The 24,835-nt window shown below is 36.8% G+C and overlaps 2 protein-coding genes across 3 annotated transcripts in view; one reads left to right on the forward strand and one right to left on the reverse strand.

Annotated features, from left to right (window-relative positions):
• The window catches only part of LOC112048504 (CD63 antigen), a 29,775-nt gene extending 13,146 nt beyond the window's left edge, over positions 1-16,629 (reverse strand). The window contains exons 1-3 of one of the 2 annotated variants that reach the window (XM_024086037.2): positions 16,499-16,629; positions 16,178-16,271; positions 15,171-15,362 (exon numbers count right to left, since the gene is read on the reverse strand). In XM_024086037.2, the coding sequence (XP_023941805.1) occupies positions 15,171-15,362; positions 16,178-16,243 (258 nt within the window). In that variant the 5' untranslated portion in view covers positions 16,244-16,271; positions 16,499-16,629. Of the gene's footprint in view, positions 1-15,170; positions 15,363-16,177; positions 16,272-16,408 lie in introns of both variants that reach the window. The other variant, XM_024086038.2, reaches the window with a different exon arrangement.
• A 2,808-nt stretch (positions 16,630-19,437) lies between these two features.
• LOC112048516 (leukocyte surface antigen CD53-like) lies at positions 19,438-22,162 on the forward strand. Its single transcript, XM_052881843.1, has 5 exons — positions 19,438-19,503; positions 19,988-20,176; positions 20,985-21,155; positions 21,276-21,485; positions 22,091-22,162. Exons 1-5 carry the CDS (start codon positions 19,438-19,440, stop codon positions 22,160-22,162), a joined length of 708 nt encoding a protein of 235 aa, XP_052737803.1.
• Positions 22,163-24,835: the final 2,673 nt, after the last annotated feature.

The following is a 24,835-nucleotide window of genomic DNA, read 5'->3' on the forward strand; positions in this document are numbered from 1 at the left end:
ACCACTGTGATCAGAGCCTAATTTATTTATTATCATCTTTTTTTCAATCACACAATTGTAAAATATATTATCCAGACATGTCCCTGAAGTAGCCGTTATCCTAGTAGGTTCATTAAAAGCATGAGTCAAATCAAAACATTTGAATAAGTTAAGAAATCTAACAGACTTTGAGTTTTCTGTTAGAATATCAACATTAAAATCGCCACAAATCAGTATTTGTTTGGAAGATGTGCACAAACGTCTCATTACATCCTCCATTACCTCTTCAAATTGATCAAAGTCAGCAGGAGGGGGTCGGTACACGCATACTATAACAATTCGTTCCAACTCCACACAAGATAGTTCAACAATGCATTCCACAGAAAGACTAACTATGTCTTTTCTATCCTTGTATTTTAGGTTATTAAGTAAAAGTATTAAAGAGCCACCATGTCCAGCCTTTCTGGAGAATACACTTGACAATGAAAAATTTTTAATATCAAGTACTGATAGTTGTGACTTTGTGAGCCAGTGTTCCGTAATACATAAGATGTGTATATTGAATTTCTCTACAAATAGTTCAACTTCTAATTCCTTGCCGTTGATGCTCAGTTATCAAAACTAAGTAACTAAGTAGGTACATTACCCAAACCATATTTTATTTAAATCATCGTCACAGTATTATACTGTGATGATGATTTAAATAAAATATGGTTTGGGTATAATATATTATGAATCATTTCAGATTGCATCACAGTTTTAACCACTGACTTTTTTCCTTGAGTGATACTATTACTAATTTAAGTAATTTATCTTTACTGTGATTTTATACTGATGCTTTTTATATTATCATTGCGAGTAATCAAAATATCTGAAGACGACTTTTTGAATCATTATAGTTAGACAGCATGTTTGGCAAATTGTATTTTTTGGCTCCCATTTCGTAATCTACTCACATCACTCAAACCTTATCACAAAGTTATTCAATCTACAGGTCGTTTGGTAAAGTTCATTAACACACGGGTAAATCGTCTACAATGATTATTTTTAATTTCTTAAATATCTTCATGTCATTGGCTACAAAAATTCAGGCTTCCATAAGAGACAAATCTAGAAAGCCACGCCGAGATCAAATCTAAGTGGCCACGCCGATACAAAAATCAACGAGACCATTCCCAAAGCCAATTAAAATTATATACTTATTATTTACCAAGTTTTGTAGATTCTTTTATTAAATCATGTCGTAGAAAAAGTATTGTATGCCACAGCACGTAATTAGCGATTGTAGCGCTCATCCTGTCTATTGTTCAATTCAAAAAACATACATAAATAACTATTTCTACATGACTTATTTTTTGGCATATTTCATATACATGCGAGTGAATGATGTCGCGGGGTTTAGTATAGTATACATACAGTATAATTATTTTAAATTAAATATGTTTTTGTAGCATTTCCTGTTTTACGGATGGCTACACGAGAGTATAAAAGACAAGCTATTGTAGTCATTCACATTTATTGTGGCCAAGGTTGCAACTACGAGTGTACTATACTATCTAATATATAAAAATCACGTGTCAGGGTATTTGTAATAGCATTCAATATTAATGTTTTTTATAGTAGGGTAAAAGGGTGAATTCTTCATTACAAACAATATTAAAAACGTATCTAAAGAAATTAAATTAATTAACTATACAATACATAAATGTTAAATGGTGAAGGAAAAACATCGTAAACAGGAAACCTGTATACCTGAGAATTTTCTTAATTCTCTAGGTCTGCCAATGCGCATTGTGCCAGCACGGTGGACTAGACAGCCTAACCCCTTTCATTCTCAAAGGAGACTCGTGCTCAACAGTGATTATGGGTTTGATTCTGATGTTAAACGGTGTAGCTAATATAATGTAGGTATTACACCGTGTATCTATAATTGTACTTACATATTGCAAATATTTATTTGCTCTTATCATTTGCTAGAGTACAAAGTTACAATGTCGATGAAGTATTGATATATTAATACAACGCACATGCATTAAATGCAATGCAACACGAAAAATTCAATATGAAATCCATATTCATGCCAACTCCAGTATCCTTATTTGTATTCACAAGTAAAAAATAAATTAAGTAAATAACAAATAGCCAACGAACGTACAAAAACTTACTTGTAGGTAAGCCTAATAATGTTACTTCTGTAACGGAAACGAATCCAATGATTAAGAACATCATCACCGAGGGGTGGTGGTTCAATCCCCGCCCCGTTGGTCTATTGTCGTACCCACTCCTAATAAAGTCTTTCCCGACTAGTTGAATGGGAATAATGGTCATATTTAAAATTAAAAATATGGCAAATATTCTTTAAAATAAAAAAAATGACACTTTATGGACTGTCTAGACTCTAAACCCTTAAAAACCTGCTGACTTCCAAAGCTATCTTCTTTCCACTCCATATTTGGCTTAGCATACGCTGAGAAACTTTCGGTCATCAAAAAATACGGTACATCTGGCATACTTACGAGTGTATATTGCAGACCCTCGGACCATTGTATCTATTTTGCCAGATTTATATATTTGCTATATTTGCTATATTTGATATATTTGATATATTTGCTCGTAGTATCTCTGCGTGATCGAATCAGATCCGCAGGAGAACCAAAGTCACCGACACTCCACTCACTTTTAGCTCAACACAATATAATGGGGCACATAATTCGAAGAGCTGATGGGCGTTCGGGTCCCAAGATGCTGGAATGGCGTCCCTGCACTAAAAAGCGAAGTGTTTTGCAAAGTGGACTACTACATCAAGTGAGTCGCAGGGATTCGCATGATCGTGAAGTTTGGAAGTGCATACAAAAGGCCTGTCCTGCAGTGGACGTCCATCGGTTGATATGATGTCAAAATCCATCAAATGGTCGAGGGTGTCAAAGATTGAGTATCGAAAAAAATAATTCTTCTTCTGCAGTCGAGTGCAAATGCAATAAAAATGAAATATTTTTGACTTTTTGCTACATAAATCGCCACCAGGAAGTGTATATTTTTATCTATACCCAAAACATGTATTTAAATATAACCAAATGAAACAATTTCGAGCAACATTTATATGAATATATTGCAATATTGTGGTAATTTAATTACATTTACAAGTTATTTAAATGTCACATTGGAACTGTGCCAAGTATGTTTTACTTTGTAGAAGCGTTTCCCCAATGCATTGTTAAGCTGATTCCTATTTATGTTTAGGGTTCCGTTGAGAGTAATAAATAATAATTCGTTGTTTTTATTAATTCTTGAGGATAGATCAATCTTGCAGTCTAAATGATGTCACGCTAACTTGGAAGGAAGGAAGTTTATCACACTAATAAAGATGAAATTTTGTGTGTGTGTATGTTTATCCGTCATTGCTATTACTCCTTCGTGCGCAAATACTGAATCGATTTGCTAGGAATAGATTTTATTACATAATTATTAATTAATGGTCTACTTGTTATCCCAGAAAGATCCATGGTTCCCACGGAATATGTAATTAAAATTGAATTTCCTGTGGCAGATTAAGTAGGTAAGTAGTAAACTTAAAGTAGCTCGGTCATAAGGAAAGAAGGTAGGTTATAAGCAGGATGGAGACAAAGTCGCGGGTGTCCGCTAATTTTCCATATACACATTTCTTGTGTTCAGTTACATCTATCAGTGATCAGTCGCTTGACTATAAACTGAATTTTTCATAGCAGATCATGTTTCTAGTTAAAGGTCACTCCATTAAGTGACTCTTCGTGTTATGGTCCTTTTTTCGGGTATTACTGTCCACCACATAATTCATCCACAGTGGATCGCTTTAGCCTTTTGGTCTTACCAGGCGTGATAAGCAATTTGGCAAGACTATTTGTGTGTTCTTGTAGTCTGCTTTTGTGTTTTATGGCGTACTTTCTTATTTCTTCCTTGACAGTCGGCATTTCAAGATACTCATGCATGTCTGCTGTTTTGGTGAACCAGGGGGCGTTTAGTATTGTGCGGAATACTAGGTTCTGGTATCTCTGGAGTATCTCAATATTGGAGTGACTGGCTGTGCCCCACAGCTCCAAGCCATACGTCCAGATTGGCTTTAGAACACTTTTGTACACGAGTAACTTGTTGTTGAGTGACAGTCTGGAGTGGCGGCCGAGTAACCACATTAAGGATGTAGTGCGAATACGGAGCTCCTCTCTCTTCTTTTTTATGTGAGCCTGCCAGGTTTGCCTTCTATCTAGATGAAAACCTAGATATTTAGCTTCGTTGCTCTGTGGTAGAGTCTCTTTACCAAGTTTTATCTCTGGGCAGTTTTCGGGTCTAAGTGTAAAAGTGACGTGAGTAGATTTGGATGCACTGGCTTTGACTCTCCAAATTCGCATCCACTGGTCTATGTCATTTAGGTGGTTCTGAAGTTTTTGTGATGCCACTTTGGGATTTGTGTTACTACTTAGCGCCGCAGTGTCATCAGCGAACGTTGCTGTGAGGATACCTGGCGTATCAGGCAAGTCATCAGTATACAGGGTATAGAGCACTGGTCCCAACACTGATCCTTGCGGGACACCTGCTTTGATTTCGTAAAACTTAGAGCTGTCTTCGCCCTCCACGACTTGAAATATTCTGTCTTCCAAGTAAGATTTAAGCAGAGTGTAAATGTTGTGTGGGAAGTCCTTTTTTATTTTATATAGTAGGCCTTTATGCCACACTCTGTCAAAAGCTTGTTGAACGTCTAAAAAGGCCGCCGAGCAATATTCTTTCTTTTCGAGAGACTGTCTTATTTTATTGACGAATTTGAATGACGAATTGATGAATTTTCCATATACAAAAAGATGTTCTTTAAAAACACAATTTCCAAAAGGTACATTAAAAATATGTCGCGGAACCCTGCAAATCGCGTGTCCTATTCACACACGACGGTGTCCTAACATAATAAACACAAAACAGACAATAATAGTTCTACGTGTAGCAATCTGATGTTGCTATCCGATTCTTTTAGATGATCCACATGTCTTGACTCATTAGATATTTTGGAATAAGGTCACTAATCTATACTAATATTATAAAGAGGTAAAGTTTGTAAGTTTGTAAGTTTGTCACATTTTTTAAATGGGGTAATCTTCGGAACTACTGGTCCGATTTTAAAAATTCTTTCACCAGTAGAATGCTACATTATCGGGGAGTGCTATAGGTTATATTTTATATTGGTATCATATATATTAGCCGAGTTATCACAGTTTTTGTCATACAAGTCGGACTGAAAATCCTCTTAAACAGACTTATTCGCATGCGCTGCCTTAACTATTGTGTAAAATTGAAATTAATGTATAGAGACTTTATGTATCCTTAAAAGTTCTACAAAAAAGTCCGCGACACCATATATCTATCTTCTATATATTAGCAGATATAGTAGTTTTTGTGTTTTAAAAATTATTAATTTTATATACTTAGGTTTACGTCATTATTTATACAACTAAACTTTAATCCTTATTAAAATAAATTATTCAATAATCACAAGGATATTATGGAGATAAGATTTGCCCTTTACAGTATGTTAATTACTTAAATAGTTTCGGAGATAATACAAAATTTCTAAAAGACGCAGAAATTCCGCTATATGACGCCCGGCGCTTTCATTTACGTAGTTCCCGTTCCCGTGTGAATATGGGGATCAAACATAGCCTATGACACTCGCAAATAACGTAGCTTTCTATTGGTAAAACAATTTTCCAAATCGGTCCAGTAGATCCAGAGATTACCTCCTACAACCACACGAACTTTACCTCTTTATATTATTAGCATAGAAGTCTCTATTTCTCTTGGTCATACCACCACTCTCGAAGGACTGGACCGATTTTGCTAAGGGTAGGAGTAAGATAGAGAAGTTACAGGGTAGGGTAGGGTACGGGTAGGGAAGTGTAGGGGTAGTGTAGGGGTAGGGTAGGTTTAGGGCCGGGTTTAGGGCATAGGTAGGGTAGGGGTAGAGGTAGGGTAGTGGTAGGGTAGAGGTACGGGTAGTATAGGGAAGTGGTAGGGTAGGGGTAGGATAGGCGTGAGATAGGGGTACGGGTGGGATAGGGGTAGGAAAGGGATAGGGTACGGGGAGGGTAGGGGTAGGATTGGGGTAGGGTGTAGGTAAGGTAGGGGTAGAGTAGGAGTAGGTTTGGGGTAGGGGTAGGGTAGGGGTAGGGTAGATGTAGGGGTTGGGTAGGGTTGGGGTAGTGGTAGGGTAGGGGTAGTAGTAAAGTTGACATCGAAATTTACGCGGACGAAGTCGCGGGCGTCCGCTATCTGTATTATATTTATATTCAAGAGCGAGATTAGCTGAATGAGACTGAGGTGTTCTTACGACCGATAATGATAGTGCAAATGATTGTAGCTTTTTTGTTCAGATACTTTATTATTTTGTCATACCTTATGTCATTTTGTCATATTTTGTGTACCTATTCTAGAAACTACTACCACAAGACAATATCGATGTGTTTAGGTTAAACCTGTGACTCAGGTCGATGCATGTATTGCGTTGAACACAGGCGTGTTAAAAGTGAGTGATTTACGCAGCGATGTTTTGTTATGGACTATTGGGCTTTCCAACTAACATCACCACTTCCATCATGAATCTGATTCTACTGACTGATGGTATAATAAAAAAAAATTCAACAGACTTCAAAAACATACTGACTAAACTAAAAAGCGATAAATAAAATCATACTAAGTTCTATATATCATATTATGTACTAACTGATGATCAGTTTGAAGGCGGTGCTAGCCCGATGATGTATTTATTCTCTATGACTTTCCTATGCTAAAAGCAGGAAGACAGCTGAGTAAATGTATTGACGACATATACCTACAGGTGGTAAGAAAGGACCAAGACAAAAATCGTGCTGAAAAAAAAAACGCAATACCGTAACAGATTTCCCCAGCTATTAAGAGAGCAACCAATGATGACAACTCATTAGTTTTCTGTACTTCATACAATATAAGTACACGTACAAAATGGACCTATTAACGTCAAATTAAAGGGAAGGGAAGTGACCGTTTATAAGATGAGACGAATGAAGCGTGTCAGAGGTCACGGATTCTGGTCGCGGTCAATTGGCATCTAGCGGATTGGATGGAATATTGTGGGTTTAGCTTACTTATCACTATGTTAATTTGCATAATCTACAATTTGGTTGCATTGCTTCTTTTCATTGTATTGTTGTCATTGTAGTGGAGATTCAAATCCCGGTTTTATGGGTAATTTTGAAATAAATGCCGATATTTTAAGATGGACTAACTTAAACGAAGAAAAATTTATTAGGTAAACATTTTTAATAGGTATTCCTACTTAGGAATAGTTATTTGTGTGTTGTGACCTATTTGATTCCAAAAATATTATAAACTAAGTATGTACGAGTAGTAGTTTTTGCAACATACTATTTATTCATCATTATCATCGTCATTAACAACCTATATTCGGCTCACTGCTGAGCACGAGTCTCCTGTTAGTATGAGAGGAGACTAACAATTAAATAACAATATATACCATTTAATTTTATAATGCGGTATCAACTTGCATATGTAGACTAGCCGACACCCCACGGTTTCACCCGCGTGATTCTCGTTCCCGTAATAATACGGGGATAAAATATAGCCTATGACACTCGCAACTAACGTGGCTTTCTAGTGGTAAAAGAATTTTCAAGATCGGTTCAGTAGATCCAGAGATTACCCCCTACAACAATACATACTTGACATCTTTATAAACATAATCATATCAGCCGATGGACTGCAGTGGATGCAGGACTTCCAAAATTTACGAAGTTTCTAAAAGACACGAGCTCGACTCGACTCGACTTCACCGTTTGAGAAACTACTGAAAAAATCGGAGGCAGAGGTCATATCCACTATGCTATTACGGCTTAGGTATAGAAGTATAACTAATGTGTAAGTAAATAATAAATAAAAGTTAGCTCTTGATGAAAAAAAAAAAAAGACTATTTTTAAATGACTGTGACTCGGCAGCCCTATTAGTGTGTTGTAAATACACGGGATTTGATGGACAATAGTCCACTGATGTAGTTTGATATACCGCGGTCAGGAAGACGGAAACCTTAATAATTAAGCTGAATGGCTTTACTAATCGTGTATCCTGTATCCGCCATGACGAGGCAAACTTATACATGTTTATAGTGATAACTACGAGTATTGATAAAAATTTACATAGCTATTATTTGTTTTATTTTATTAGCTATATTATGTATGAACAAATTATTTCTAATAGGCAGGTATAAAGATTGCAAATTGGTGTTATTTAGATAAAATTTTCCCAAGTAGTGCCAAGCGCTAACGGTGTTCTGCCTTTGCGTGGACACTACCGTGCCCCCAAAGCCAATGAATGCCAAATATTGGACACCTACTGAAATTTATTAACACATAGGCTAGTTTAATTATAATCCCCTGGTTCCTTTGTGGCATCGAATGGAGATAGCGATGACTTTTCTTTGCCAGCAATAGCTAGCCGTTACCAAAGCCACTAGACAAGCATCAGACTTATAAGTATCAATCAACATATTGTAATATATTACAACGAACGTAACATTATCTGCTTTCCGTTTCGATAACCGATAACAGAACATAACAAATACTTCTGCACAATAGTTTGCCTATGTTTAGTTTTATATCCAACCTCTTAGTCACGCAGTGAGGTAATTTTTAGTAAGAGAATACATGTACATACTAGCGAACGCCCGCGACTTCGTCCGCGTTAAATTTAGTTTTCACAAATCCCTCGGGAACTATGAATTTTTCCGTTCAAAATTTCAGCCAAATCGGTTCAGTAGTTGCGGCGTTAAAGAGTAACAAACATTCAAACAAACATCCGGACAAACGTTTATAATGTTAGTAAGATATGAATTTAGGTATAACTCAACACTATCAACCGTTGTCCCTGTCTAACACGATACTATAGAAAGCGAAAGACTGGTGAATTCGAAACTTGTTGCAAACATCGTAACAGGATAGCCCTCTAGGCCTCTAAAAGAAGCCGAGCTCGTAAGGAGCCGAGATATTCCTAATATGGATAGGCATATATAGCGGGTGGGCCAGGTGGACCGGGCCTACCCTAGAATGGTTCAGTGCCCACTCTAGAATTCTGGGCTACCGATTTAAAATTCTATGATGGACGCCAAAATACAAAATGTACAAAGAGAAATCAATAAAATCAGTCGACCCGTTTCAGAGGCCAGCGTCCACAAACATTGTAAACGACATTTCCATAATGAGTGCCAACTCTGTTCAGCGGTAAGTAAGTGGCTGACCCTTTAAGGTGGGACTGGGCCCACCCTAGGAAATAATCCTAGATACGCCAATGCTAATATGAATCTTAATATATAAATGCAAAAAGTTCACGATATCTCGACAACCGCTTGACGTACAAAGTTGAAATTTGCCAGGGAAGTAGTTCAAAGGTAGTAGACGAACGGATTTTGTGAGAGGGCCGGATTAGGTCTAAGGGTGGACAAAGTCTGCTAGTAATAGATAAATGTCAAAAATGAGTGTGCCTTTAGACAATTCCTCATTTATTTAGAAGTGAACATCTATGTATGAATAGTTTTTGAGATCATGCCAAACATCATAAACTTCTGCGCGATTCGTGAAAAACAAAAATTTACGCGAAAGGAGTCGCCGGCGTCCGCTAGTCGTATATAAGTCTGAGCGATGCCTCGAATCGCGAATGCCTAATTAAACTCCCCTAGTTCAGACAGAACATTTCATCCTACACTGTGTCATCACTTAGCAAAGAAGCAGTAAAGTATAAATAGCCTCAATAGCTCAACGGTAAAGCGGTCGGACTCATCATCGAGAGGTGGTGGATCGATGATCGATGCCCCGTTGGACTATTGTCGTACCTAGTACCAGTGGCGTGCACAGGGTGTTCACCTAGGGTATGCACTATATGTACAATTTGGTTACAAAATGGAAAATTCCATTTCCAAAGCAGGTTCGTAATGACACCTCAGGGTAGACAGTGCATTTTTGCATCTATTGAGTGCACGTCACACCCACTCCTAACACAGTCTTTCCCGACTAGTTTTGACTGGTGTTGACGTCTTCCGTGGCGCAGTAGTATGCGTGGTGGATTTACAAGAGGTGCTGGGTTCGATCCCCTGAACTGAGTCAAATGAGATTTTCTTAATAAGTCCAGGTTTGGCTAGTAGGAGGCTTACGCCGTGGCTAGTTACCACCCTACCGGCTAAAGTACCGTTAAGCGATTTAGCGTTCCGGTACAATGTCGTGTAAAAACCGAAAGGGGTGTGGATTTTCACCCTCCTCATATCAATCTAGCATCTTAGATTGCATCATCACTTACCATCAGGTGAGATAGTAGTCAAGGGCTAACTTGTAAAGAATAAAAAAGTTGGAACATAATTTATGTATAAATATTATTCTAAAAAATACGTAGGCTTGCACAAGGTTTTTAACTGGGTAGTCATTATACGTGCAAATTGTACATAATGGAAAATTCCTTTTCCAATACAGTTTTCTAAAGAGCCCTCAGGGTTGGCAATGTATTTTTTCGCCCAAATTGCATGAAAATGGTAGGTTACCTTTATTTTAGTGTAATTTATGTAGTGTAAGTATGAGTAAGGTTGACCCACAAAAATGCTAATTACTTTAATCAATCGTCATTAATTAACGCAAATTTCATTATTTTGCCATTATTAATGAGTAATAATTAGTAAAAGTATTTTAGTAAATGGCATTTGCTACATACAAAATTGATCAGGTCCTTCTATACTCTAGAAGAACTCTTACTCTCTCTACTTAAGAAGAACCACCCATTTCAAATTAATGAGCCAAAAATTTTGCTCACTTATTGCTTTGAATATCTCTCTAATAAATAACATCTATACTAATATTATAAAGCTGAAGAGTTTGTTTGATTGATTGAACGCGCTAATTCCAGGAACTACTGGTCTAATTTGAAAAATTCTTTCAGTGTTAGATAGCTCATTTATTGAGGATGGCTTTAGGATATAGTATCCCCATATTCCTACGTGAACGGGAACCACGCGGGTGAAACCGCGCGGAGTCAGCTAGTATTTGATACATCTCTCTGGAAATTACTCTCTGGGGACTTATTTGACTGAACCCAGATCATCTCAAGGGCATAGCAAAAGTTGTTGCATCTGTGAGAGAAAATAAACAAGTGTTGGAACGTCACGCAATCATTCAATGTTTACGATGCGACCAACAATAAAACAAAGAGATAAAAGCGCCCTACTTGCATATCTATAGGTATTTTATATTCTATTGTAGTTATTTTTTATTTCTTTGAGGTATGAGATGAATCATAGCAGCCTAATTTATACATTGGTTAGCCAATTTGAGACCTATATTGATTAAAGTCCAGTTTCATCAGCGTTTATTTGTTTTATATTCCATAGAACAGAGTGCTTATACTTATTCCAAGAAATTATTAGTTCAAATGCTGAGATTTACCAGAAATATCCCACAACAAGACGAGCCTATTAGCAAAGAGAAGCCACCAAAAAAGTCATATGCTGCAACATTAAATAATCATAATGAACCCATAAATGAAAATTCAGACTCCAGCAGAGTGCATCCTACACTGGAACAAATTCTTATAAAACAATCTGAGAAGTTTGATATGATCCTACAACAAATAAGTACTCTTATGAGTCTTATGGTCAAACTTGTTGATAGACTATCATCCAAATAGGTTCTCTTAGAATAGCTACCCACAACATAAACGGATTAACACCGAACAAAAACATTGTTGAAATATTTATGATAGAGCATAAACTTGATATACTTCTAATTTCTGAAGCACACTGTAACTCATCAACCTGCATCAAATTCAAAGACTTTCAGTGCTACCATACAGGCCACCCAGATGGAACAAGTCATGCTGGCACTGCAGTCATAGTCAAAAACTCAGTAAAACATCATCAAATGCCACAATACAAAACCGAACATATACAGGCGACAACCATTGCTGTTGAGGATCAAGCAGGCATGATTGTTATATCTGCAGTGTATTGCCCCCCGAAACATAAAATAACAGCTACCATGTTCTCCCATTACTTTGATAGTCTTGGTAACCGCTTTATAGTAGGAGGAGACTGGAACTCTAAACATACATTTTGGGGATCTAGGCTAACTACAACTAGAGGTAGACAATTGAAGGTATGTGTAGATAATAACAACCTTAGAACAGTCTCAACGGGTGAACCAACCTACTGGCCAAGTGACCCGAAGAAGCTACCAGACCTCTTGGATTTCTTTATAACAAAAGGATTGACTAAGCACTACCTGAAACCTGAATCTTGCTTTGATAGTCTATCTGATCATACACCTGTTTTATTAACAGTTGACACTAAAGTAATTGAATATATGAAAGCAGAGTCGCTGTATAACAAACGCACAGACTGGGAATCATTTAGGGAGTATATCAAAGCTAAAATCAACTTAAAAGTAGCTCTCAAGACACATGATGACATAGAAGAGGCGGCCGTATTCATAACGACTCTGATACAAAATGCTTGCTGGATTAATACACCAGAGACTCAGAATTGCAATAAAATAGAAAACTATCCTTTGGACATTAAAAGAGCTGTTCTAAATAAAAGGAGATTACGTCGGATATGGCACCAAAGTCGACTTCACCAGGATAAAGTAAACTTCATCACTGCTGCAGAAAATCTCTCGGAAATGTTGCAGAGATGGCACGATGCAACTCTTGAATCTCAACTGGAGTCACTAAGTCCTACAGCTGACACTAATTATTCTCTGTGGAAGTTTACAAAATTCTACAACAGACCTCAAATTCATAAACCACCTATCAAAACAAGCCAGCATTGGGCGAGAAGTCCACAGGAAAAAGCCGACGTTTTTGCTGAGCATCTAGCAAAAGTCTTCTGTCCAAACAATATCTCAGATCCTGAATCTGAACTGAATATTAGTCAGCATCTTAACATGGACCTTCAGATGTCTCTTCCACCTGTCCCAGTCACAGTTAGAGAAATGTGGGGAACAATTAAAAGACTGCCTGATAGAAAAGCCCCAGGATTCGACCTTATTACAAATGAAATATTGAAACAACTTCCAAAAAAGGCAATTGTATTCTTAACATCGCTTTTCAATGGAATTTTAAGAGTACAATATTTCCCACTACTATGGAAAGTATCACAAATACTGATGATACCTAAGCCTGGTAAACCGCCTACCGAAATCACTTCCTACAGACCAATTAGTTTACTGCCTATTCTTTCAAAATTATTCGAGAAACTTCTCTTGCGAAGGATCTTACCAATATTAAATGCCAATAACACAATACCCAGCCACCAATTCGGATTTCGGCAGCAGCATTCCACTGTTGAACAAGTACATAGGGTTTGTGATAAAATAAGAGAAACATTGGAAAATAAAGAATACTGCTCATCAGTCTTTCTCGATATTCAACAGGCTTTTGATCGAGTCTGGCATGATGGTCTATTATATAAAATTAAAACACACATCCCTCATAGCTATTACCTGTTACTGAAATCCTACCTTTCAGAACGATTGTTTCAGGTAAAGGAAATAGATGTAACATCTAAATTTTATGAAATAAAGGCGGGCGTTCCGCAGGGTTCAGTTTTGGGGCCTGTGTTGTATACATTATACACCGCAGATCTTCCAGAGGTAAAAGGGGTTACAACTGCTACATTTGCCGACGACACTGCGGTTCTAGCTACCGACAAAGACCCTGCAGTTGCTTCAAGGTCACTTCAAAAAGGTTTAGAAGCAATATCCAAATGGCTTCAATCAAATAAAATCAATGTCAGCACTTCAAAGTCTGTGCAAGTTACTTTTACACAAAGAAAACTGCCCTCCTGTATTCCTAGATGGAATTGAGCTTCCACATAAAGAGAGTGTCAAATACCTGGGATTGCACCTTGATAGGCGTTTGACCTGGCACCACCATATCAAAACAAAGAGACAAGAGGTTAACATAAGATATAAGAACATACACTGGATAGCAGGTCGGAATAGCAAACTATCCATTGATAACAAACTCTTGCTATATAAGGTACTATTGAAGCCGGTCTGGATGTATGGCATCGAGCTATGGGGAAGTTCCAGCAACTCTAACATATCCATCCTGCAAAGGACCCAAAACTTAATTCTGAGAAGGATCTGTGTAGTTCCGTGGTTCATAAAGAATGACGAGATTCACGAGCAACTAAAGGTGAAAACTGTCAATGAAGAGATTGACAGCGTCACTGAAAAATACAAAACACGACTAAGGAGTCATCCAAATGTTCTGGCTTCAAAATTGATTCACAGAACATATCAGAGCAGGCTTAAAAGAAAGCACATTATTTAAACCTATTAATCTATAAAAACAATGAGGGGATATTCTCACTGGGGAATACACTCGAAAAGCGAAGTTATCACCGAACACATCTGCTTATAGTTATGATACTGATCGCAGATAAACCCAGAAGAAAAAAAAAAAAAAAAAAAAAAAATGCTGAGAATGGTAAGCCAACGGTTCCGGTCACTATCATTATCTGATAGTAGTTGTAAAGAAACATATACCTAGGCCCATCAATCCGCATAGTAGCAGTGTGGTGGGCCAAAGCTATATAACCCCTCTCCTACAAGGAGACTACATTGGAGCAGCATGGTGGGTCTAAGCTCCATATCCTTTCTTCTACATGAAGAGAGGCCTGGCCCTGTAGTGGGTCTTTAAAATAAGCTAATAAAGATGATTTTAGGTAAAATTATGAATTTATGTGGCTTAATGTCTATGTGTGTGCATTAAGATTCTGTAAAACATGCGCCTATTTTTAACTTCTGACAGGCTTCTGTTTTACCAGTTTTCTTGGAATGACGATGATAAACTATAAATTAAGTTACTTAGTGATAATAATCTTTTAAACAGTTAAAATTTTCTGATGTGAGTGAAGCTGTGTAGCAAAAATCATGATGAAAAAATGTATTTTTCTTCAAGAAACATACTTTTATTAAGCCAATTATTTAACCAGATCACTATAACATTATATTATCATCTCCATATACTTTTATACAGGGGTATACCTGGGATCCTCGGGCCAATGTTGTATTGGCCGGTGGGCATTCCCCTTTATCATATTAGTCAAGAAGTTAAGATATTCTATAATAACTTAAGTACTTACTGTTACAATCATGCAGTGGTTCTCTTTGACAGCACCACAGCATCCAAAGAAGGCCACCACAAACACAATCAGGCCGACAATAATCAGGATAACAGGTGCCGATGTATAGAAGCTCTCATCCGTCAGGTCCACATAAGGATGGGCATTGATCTCTGATTTTGCGCCCACTATCAGAATTATCAGACCAGTTATCTGCAATAAAACAACAGTATGAGTTTCAGATGATTCTGATAAACAGTACAAAAAAATCAAATCACAAATTATAATACTGTATAATTTTTTAGAGCAGCTGTCGAGTTTCTTGCAGGCTCTTCCCAGCTGAACCTGCCTTCCGAACCGGTGGTAGAATCTTTACAAATAGTCAACTGACGTTTCAAAAGTAAACAGAGCCCACTTGAAATAAATGAATTTTGAACCATTTTTGAAGCAATCTGCTGGAGAAGGAATTTCCTCTGAGGGTACTTAAATATTATAATAAACCTTGAAATTTGTTTTATGTACAAAGTTCAATTTAAATTATTATTTAGTAGTATTTTGTAAATGTACATTTAATAAACCTATTAGCACTTATTAGTCCTGTAACACCACCATGAAAGTTACAATTGTCCATTATTAAAAGTTTGGCACGTTAAGTCTAAAAAGGCTCTACTTGTAAATTTTCATGCATTACTTTTGGATTGGATCCGCCCACAAAATTCATTACATGAAAACAAACAAGTTTGGAAGGGAAATTTAATATGAGTACTATCATAACAGATTATATTTGTAAAATAATAAAGATAAAACTTTATTCTGAATATTCATTATCGTAAAAGACCAATAACTAGTTTAATTTTGTTGTGCAATCCTTACAACTTGTTTTGTATTCATGAAATTGCAATAGAAGTGCACAGCTGTTCGCTTATTCTCAAAAACAAGTTTTTATATGTAAATGTAAAAGGGAGCCTTTTTTAAAGGATAATTAAGAAAATATTGGCCTTGTAAGTCGGTCAAAAGAAAGAACTTACCGCAAACAAAAGATTGAAGGAAAATAAGAGGTACTTGACACACGACATTCCTGCACCGATAGCCATTTTTTTATTTGTATTCTATTTTTAAAATCTGGAACAATCAAAATATTTTATATTAAAAACCGTACACTCAACACTGCGCACTTTACAAGTCAAAGGCAAAGCAAAACATCGATTTGCGCCTTGCCTTGAGACAACAAGGAAAACTGTTTACACGGATATTTTCACCTTTAGGATTATATTTTACACTTCTGAAGCATTTAATTTATTTAAATAATACAGAGCACTGCGCAATTTGTACGAAAAGCTCGAGCTTACCGCCAAATTTTATCTTTTCGATAAAAATTAGTTCTACCAACAGCTGCCGAACGCCAACGCAATTCGATTCCGAAACAAAATTAATTTGCAGGGTTGCCCATTCCAGGTGTTGATGATTCATATTTTAGGTAATGTTACCAGTAAAAATATCCATAACCGCGGTACAATCGTGCTAAATTAAAATGTTATTAAAAACTCACACCAAATATTCGTCCGAGTTGAAATAATAATTAATATTTACTTTTATTTAGTAACTGAAAATTCTCTGAGAATAGTTTCCATTTATGAGGTGTTTCGCAACTAGCGCCATCTGTTGACCAACCTTACTTCGAATCTATGAAGGCGTATTCGATGTCCAAATGTCCAACAAACAAATTAATAAAAATGAGGGTATAGATCGCTAGTTACATCACAGTTAATAATAATTAGTAGGTAATTGTTCTTTTGTTAATGAAAATTTTGATTAATAAACATAGAACTATTAGATAAGTAATGGATTAATTAAATTGAATAATATTTTATGGTAAAACAATACATATTTAAAAAAAAAGTATGAAATGACATGCGTTTTCTATAATCATTGATCCTTAGATACATATAATCACTTTAATTTAGAATAAGTATATTTACTGACTAGTGCCCGGTCTAGTGTCATTTATTAGCGTTTATGAAAAATTACTGCGTTAATTTTAGATAAGTGGCCAGTAGATGTCGTTTTTAAATTAAATCACGTAGGTAGATAGTTTTAAAATGTTCCTTGTATGATGAAGTCATCATCTCCTATATCCCACAGTAGTATCTATTAATGTCAATCTCTTCCATTCCCTCATAGTCTGATAAAATTTATTATTTTGGAGTCGCTGGATGCTTGACGGCTTGAGACCGTGGTGGGCGAGTGACGCAGTGGCGCAGTGGATACGGTGTCTGCCTTTTGTGTTCAAGGCCGTGGATTCGATTCCCTCATCTGGAAAATATTATTGTGAGACGACTTATGGTAGTTTTCGTGAGATGGGTGTGTTTATTATAAAGGATTTTCTATATTATATTTGCATATTCATCAGCTGTCATATTACATGTTTTATTCTAATATTATGATTGTTTATCCGCAAACTTTAATATGACGCGATTACATAAAAGTGGGCGGATAATTGTGCTTCTGTGTATACTAGCGGACGCCCGCAACTTCGCATGAAGTTCAGTTTTTCACACAATCTGCATAAACCATGAATTATCTACATATAACCTCATCTATATACTAGTGAAAGTCCCATTAAAATTGTTCCAGTGAAAAGCCCGACCAAACAAACAGACAGACAATTTTAAAAAAGTTCTTTGTGATTTGTATCGTGTAAATATACTTTGCACATGAGAAAACACAGTTTTTTTTAAGGATAGATATTTGTCATATTTTGTCGCCAACTTGGAAAAAAAGATTGTGGATGGGTGGTGAAAAAAGTGGAAGGCAAACGGCCTCGTGGTAGTTCTCCAACTCGATTGTCTTCTCAAGGAAACAGGAGCCCGCACCTTTTACAGTACCGTCCAATTGGCCAGCGAGCGTATCCGATAGAGGAGCATTGTATACCGAAAGATGACTCGCCAAGGTGGTCACGATCCTCATGTAATCGACTGGAGAGAGATAGAGAGAGAGAGTCATATTTTAATAGTAGATTGTTATACAAGGGGCTAAAAAGACCCATTATATACGATGTATTTTTAGGCCTAAATAGAAACCGAGTTTATAATGGGTTTAGCCCTTAGAAGTTTAGCCCCACGTGTTACACTCTACTTTTCACTACGATTGCGAGAAAATAAAATAGTTTAGTACAATACCTACTCAATGATTTATTTTTATTGAAAATTAAATGTACAAAGTCTACAATTTTGGATATTAAGGGAGATGCTTTTACCCGGTAATATAATTTCCGACTACTGTGAAGATGGATAATGAATGTTACCTATACCTATGTGAGGTAAACGTGGGAGATAATAGTTTAAAAAACTCCTTCCGTAAGTGAATCCATTCGTTGTTGTTTTCTCCACTTTACCTAGATAGGTATTTAAGTAAATGTGTCTCGACTTTGATGGTAACAGATTGAAAATTTCATCCATCTCCAAATTAGGATCATCATTCTCACTAGATGAAGACAATAACAATTTATGTTGAAAAATATGTAAGTTACAATGAATTTCTTAAAAAAATCAAGTGTGATTCAAGCCAATTGTTTTTTAAATTCTCGCTTTTTAATTTCATTTTTCTTTCACATGAGAAAAAGGCAACACCGTACAGGATGTCTCATGTCTTCAAATCTCGCTCTATTCGCAACTCAAAAAAAATTAAATAAAAAATGAATGCATTCCACATTCGAATAAAACCTCCTCCGTTTTATAGTAGCCTAGTACCTACTTGGCTAGTACTCGTAACAGACAAGAATTAAAAAAAACAAAATTACTTTAGCCCCTAGAGGCTGAAATGCTTGTTTAGCCCTGCTGTGAAGTGGTAATATGACAGTGTTTTTGAGCAAGAGTAGTGAAAGTATACTTTTCATCACACTACGATCAATAGGAGCAGAGCAGTGAAGGGAAATGTTAGGAAAATCCATTTTTACAGCGGCTTTTTACAATTGTAAGGGCTGGATTAAAGAGGTCTAAGGGCGGACGAGGTCGGGGGCGTCCGCTAGTTTTATATTCACGAGTGAGTATGTAGTGATTGTATTGATACTCGTAAATAGGTACGAGTAGGTACGTGTAAAAAGTGAGTTGTTCGATGACGGAACCCTGTTGAGTGCGAGATAAAGATTAGATCTAAACGTCAAGATAAAAGAGATATTGGCCGGTTCGTGATTGATAAACCATGTCTTTAGTTTCCATTACTAACGTTTTTTATAAAACAGAACACGAACAGTGTTTGATTTTGATTTTATAACATTTATAAAACTAAAATGAGAGTGCCAAAAGTGTTGAAATCGGTCAGGTATTCTTTAGTGGCAGTGAATAGTTTGTTTTTGGTAAGCAAAATCCAAAAAAAGTTTCTGACATTATTTCTAGTCTATGGTGGGTATTACGTAAATTCCTTAGTTACGTTACGAATAACTAAAGTAGAAAAGTGTTCGGTTTTTAAATTAAATGTAGAGACCAGGCGCTGTGAGGTATTGAGTGTGCATAATCCGAGGACCGCATTCTGTTTACAGTTTTGAACTCAGAAAAGCATGCAGATTACGATTCCGATAGGTGTATGCCCCGGATTCGAACCTACGTCCTCCGAATCGAAGCCAAAGGAGGAGACTCGTGCTTAACAGTGAGCCGAATATGGACTGATAATGATAATGACTTACTGATAGTGATCGTTTTCGTTACACGGTCAAACATTATCATCTTAAATCGCATTTAAGTGGCATGATGGGTTTGAACTCCAAATTTCCTCGCATAAGGAGAGAGCCCCTGGAGGAAATTAATAAGCTACCGGTGATGAGTTTTTTTTTTAATTTACAGATAACAGGAGTCATCCTCCTCATAACTGGGTTAGTTGTTCTATCGAAGTTTAATGTCTATGACATTTTTGTGACTACAAAGTTCTTCACTGTCCCTAACTTCGCAATCGCGACAGCCGCTATAATATTCGCGACGTCCATCCTCGGATATTATGGAGCTATATCAGAACAATTCTACTTTATAGCTGCAGTAAGTAGCTACTTTATATAAATATTCTTGACTATATAGCTGACGCCGCGCGGTTTCACCCGCGTGGTTCCCGTTCCCGTCGGAATACGAGGATAATATATAGCCTGTAGCCTTTCTCGATAAATGGGCTATCTAACACTGAAAGAATTTTTCAAATCGGACCAGTACTTCCTGAGATTTGCGCGTTCAAATAAACAAACAAACTCTTCAGCTTTATAATGTTAGTATAGATTTAGTTAAAGAGTTTATAGGACCGCTTGGTTTCACCACTGTCTGTTGTGTGTTTATTCGTAAGTTTTGTCTTTGTCATTTGACATAAAGTAAGAAAGTGACAAAACAGTTTGACAATAGACTATCTGACACTTATCAAAAAGTAGTGAACTAAATCAAAATACTCTTAGTATTGCCCTTACAGTTCGTTTCACGTAGGATGGTGCGGATGACAGTTCGTTTTACTCTTGAAAGTTTGCCGCGATTCACAATAATAGTACGTATTATGAACGTCATACAGGCGACTGTCACCGTACCAATGCTATCTGAAAAACACTTTAATAGTACAATGGACAGGTAAGAGGTCATATGAGGTCAAACGCATAAGCGTACATGTTCTTAGAGAGGGTACGCAAGCCCCCCTTGCTCAATCTATTGCTAAAGCGTTAGCTCTAGAATTTTCTATGTTCTGTGGGCAGAAGCTTAGCTGAAAAACATTCAGCTTTCATAAAGCGAGTAGGAGGTATCTGGCCCTTAGTCTATAAGGGGTTTCGAAAAAAAATAATTTTACCTAATTTGTTGACTGTTTTATTTTCAGTATGTCGTATTACTTGTAATAATATTAATTTTTGAAATAACAATCACCGTCTTGGGATTCCAATTGCAAAACAAAGTGTCCAGGGAAATACAAAGGCCCATGTCACAAAGTATAGATCAGTATGGACTCAACATGAACGTCAATGTAGCTTGGGATAACCTGCAAATGGGGGTAAGTCAAATATCCTACTTACTATCAAAAGAGCGATTTTCTAGCTTATTTAATAATTATGTAGGTATAGCCATTGAGTCATCTGCGAACGTAAAATAATTTGATAATACTATTTTCCAGTTCCAATGCTGCGGTGTCACTGGGGAACAAAACTGGCCTTTCAATAGATTGCCAGTGACGTGTTGCCACATGAATCCCGGGACTGTGTCACCGTTCAACTGTACGTCAGCCCTGACATACCAAACCGGATGCCAGAGTGTATTGAGCCAGTCGTTAGCAAACAATGCTTATTCCATCGGCGTGACTGCTGCTTTTGTCACGTGTTTGCAGGTAAACTGTTATAACTTTGAATCCCAGGACTAAGTCGTCCATTAAATGCAAGCTAACTCTGGCCAGGGCGTACTGAGCCAGTGAATGGCAAATGACGCCTTGCCATCAGTGTGAAGGCTGCTTTCATCACGTGCTTACAGGCAAACTATTATAATTTTGAATCCCGAGATTAAGTCGTCGATTGAATGCAAGCTAACTCTGACGAGGGCGTACTGAGCCAGTGAATGGCAAAAGTCGCCTTGCCATCAATGTGAAGGCTGCTGTTATTAAGTGCTTGCAGGTAAACTATTCTAATTTTGAATTCCGTGACTAAGTCGTCGATTAAATGCACGTCATCTCTGGCCAGGGCGTACTGAGCCAGTGAATGGCAAATGACGCCTAGCCATCAGTGTGAAGGCTGCTTTCATCACGTGCTTGTAGGTAAACTATTATAATTTTGAATCCCGTGACTAAGTCGTCGATTGAATGCACGTCAGCTCTGATCGGAGCGTACTGAGCCAGTGAATGGCAAATGATGCCACGCCATCAATGTGATGGATGGTTGTTCTTTAGTAGATACATTTTTGACATGTCTATGTATAAATTACAACTGTTTTTGCTTTCAGGCTCTAATAACAGGCGCAGCTGGATGGCTGGCATACAGATCCAAATTTGAGGAAGTAGAACTTGAGCGATAAATAACTTAATATTTGGGGGGCAGTTTCTTTTAATACCTTGTTTTGCATTTCTTATGAAAGCCTCAAAATATACTTATTTGCTACACACTCTTATAGAGTTTTGAGGTACTTACGATACGATTTATGAGATAATGTTTTATGATAAATGATTTTTTAAATTATTCTATAAATAACTTAATATTTAAAATTAAACTTACAAACTTTGATATAATTTTTCTAACGTGGAATGTAAGTAAAATATATAGTATTTCCTAAGACAATTGTGAATTAGGTACCTCAATGAAAAAAAGCTTTTGGGTTAGTTCTTGATGATTCCAAAATTAGTCAGTAGTCAAGGATAAATTAATTTAATTTGTTTTTTGTATACATAACTAATTTATTAGTAGACAGTACCTATATTTATTTGATGTTAGGGAGGAGACACACGGTGTGGCGTAGTCACGGCGCGGCAAAAATTAATGATTTGCCAGACAGTGCGTTCCGGCACACTTTTTGATACAGCGCCGCAACGGTGCCGTATTGCGGCGCCGTAGCAAAGTGTGCCTGCGGCGCCGCATACCACACGTGTACAGTGATGCGGCAAAATGTTTCCGGTGCGGTGTGGCTTCACTCTTAATTACAATTTCTTAATAATTAGTTAAGTAATTATTTTTTTTATAAAAATAAAAAAGAATCCTACATGACTTGTGTTTTTTATCTATCCTATCCTACTAAGTTTTTATAAGTGTTTGTTTGGATGTTTGTTACTCTCTAACGCCGCAACTACTGAACCGATTTGGCTTAAATTTGAAATGGAAATAGATTTTACTCTACTTTACTATTACTTCTACTACTACTTTTTATCCCGAAAAAATCCATGGTTTCCGAGATTTGCGAAAACTCATGATTTTGATGACATGAATGTTTGGTACTGTTTATATATAATAGCATAGCATGGATTAACACATAGGCTACTTTTTATCCCGGAAAATCCTTGGTTCCCGAGGTATTTGTCAAAAACTAAATTCCACGCGGACGAAGTCGCGGGCGTCCGCTAGTAGATAATAAAATTGAACTAGACAAAAGGATTCAATTGGACAGGTCAATACAAAGCTTTTTCGTTGCCAGCTTTCATTGGTGGGAAATGCATTTACGCACCCACGGTTAAAAGAAAGCGCAGCATAAGTGCCTGTTGTGTACCCCTGCTGAATGTGTCGATGTAGCCACGGCATCTTCTGAAGGGTATGTGACTCGCTGGCTGGTGACACCTGCAGTAGCGTGCATAGGATTGTCGATCAGGGTATGCACTAGTAAGAAATTAACCTTACTGGGAAAATCTGCATTAAATAAGCATTACGAAAAACACCTCTAGGGTATGCAGTACTTTAATGCATGTATGAAGTGCACGTCACTCGACACCAGAATACCTACCCATTAATAAAACCCAGTGCAACCTCCATACACCTACCTAGAATCTGTGTTTGGATCCAAAATACATTAAAAGATGTAAATGAAATATAAAATAATATTTATGAATGGGTTTATTAGACATACCTACATAGACGGCTCGAGATAGTACAAAGAAAGGTTGAAGTACGAAAACAAAATAATAGGTAGGTACGTCGAAAAATAATTGTAGCACGGTATAGCCGTGTGGTAATGAATACCAAACGACCTGTAGGAATAAATAGCTTTGATATGATTTGAGGTTTTAATTTTTATATTAAGTATACTACGAACTGGGAGTAGAAAAAGTCCTTTGTGACCATCGTGATTATACAAAAGATGATTTGTCATCCTATGCTCCTGCCACCAGGCAAGTATGGTAGGCGACTAAAAATTTAAAATGTAGTGTGGTGGTGACTTTGGGACGTTGGTTGCCGGTTTTATACAATCCGTCCTACAATGCGCTACTTTGTTTCTATCCACTTGAGACTTATGATGTAAAATCTCAATAGCTTGTAAGTTTACACTGGGTACTAAAACTATTACAATAAAACCCAGTAGTAATGCATTTTGGCGTTAGGAGTAAACGGTGGCAGTAGTGTTTCCCTGAATAGGCTCTCTCTTATAAAGCTCTAATTACTTCAATCAAAATAATAGTCTAATTTTGCCGTAACTTTGGTCTGATTTTTCCAAAAATTTTAGACAGTTTGGTCTACCTAAAAGTTGCACAATCTTCGTCGATACAAGGACTTTAGTTCGCGAGTTGCGATAACGTGGAATTTCGCACTAGGGTAAGTAACATTTTGTGCATAAACATATATTCCTGTAGATATATATGATGATTCAATTGATAATCTATAACCTAATCGGTAGACGGTATCGGAGCTTAAATGTTATCAGCAGTTTTTGTGCATTCTGTTGGCAACTTTCGCCACAATATATCAATTTTAATGTTGCGTAGTTTTGTAACGTAAGCAATTTGTGCTAAAAATGGCATTGCACAAGTGTTTGATTTCGTTTATCACAATAGCATTGTTTGTAAGTAATATTTTATTTATATTAATACAATTAAGTAGATAATTGTGATGGATGTAGGTAGTTACATTGTATATTCATCATAAGCCGTCAATCGGTGTATTATCTATAAACCTGGGCATTCATTATGCTGATCATCATCATCTCCTTGTTCTTATTCCGCTTGGTAAGTGGTGAAATATGTCACTGTTTTCATTTACATCCGATTACATA

This window comes from Bicyclus anynana, chromosome 5 (assembly GCF_947172395.1).
Source record: "Bicyclus anynana chromosome 5, ilBicAnyn1.1, whole genome shotgun sequence".
NCBI classification, from domain to species: Eukaryota; Metazoa; Arthropoda; class Insecta; order Lepidoptera; family Nymphalidae; genus Bicyclus; species Bicyclus anynana.

What these genes read in the sequence shown, in the direction of transcription:
- LOC112048516 (XM_052881843.1), top strand. Translation starts at nt 19,438, where the DNA reads ATGAGAGTGCCAAAAGTGTTGAAATCGGTCAGGTATTCTTTAGTGGCA. An exon ending in AATTCTACTTTATAGCTGCA is followed by an intron (nt 20,177 to 20,984) that starts GTAAGTAGCTAC and finishes TTTTATTTTCAG; the next exon opens with TATGTCGTATTACTTGTAAT. An exon ending in GGGATAACCTGCAAATGGGG is followed by an intron (nt 21,156 to 21,275) that starts GTAAGTCAAATA and finishes ACTATTTTCCAG; the next exon opens with TTCCAATGCTGCGGTGTCAC.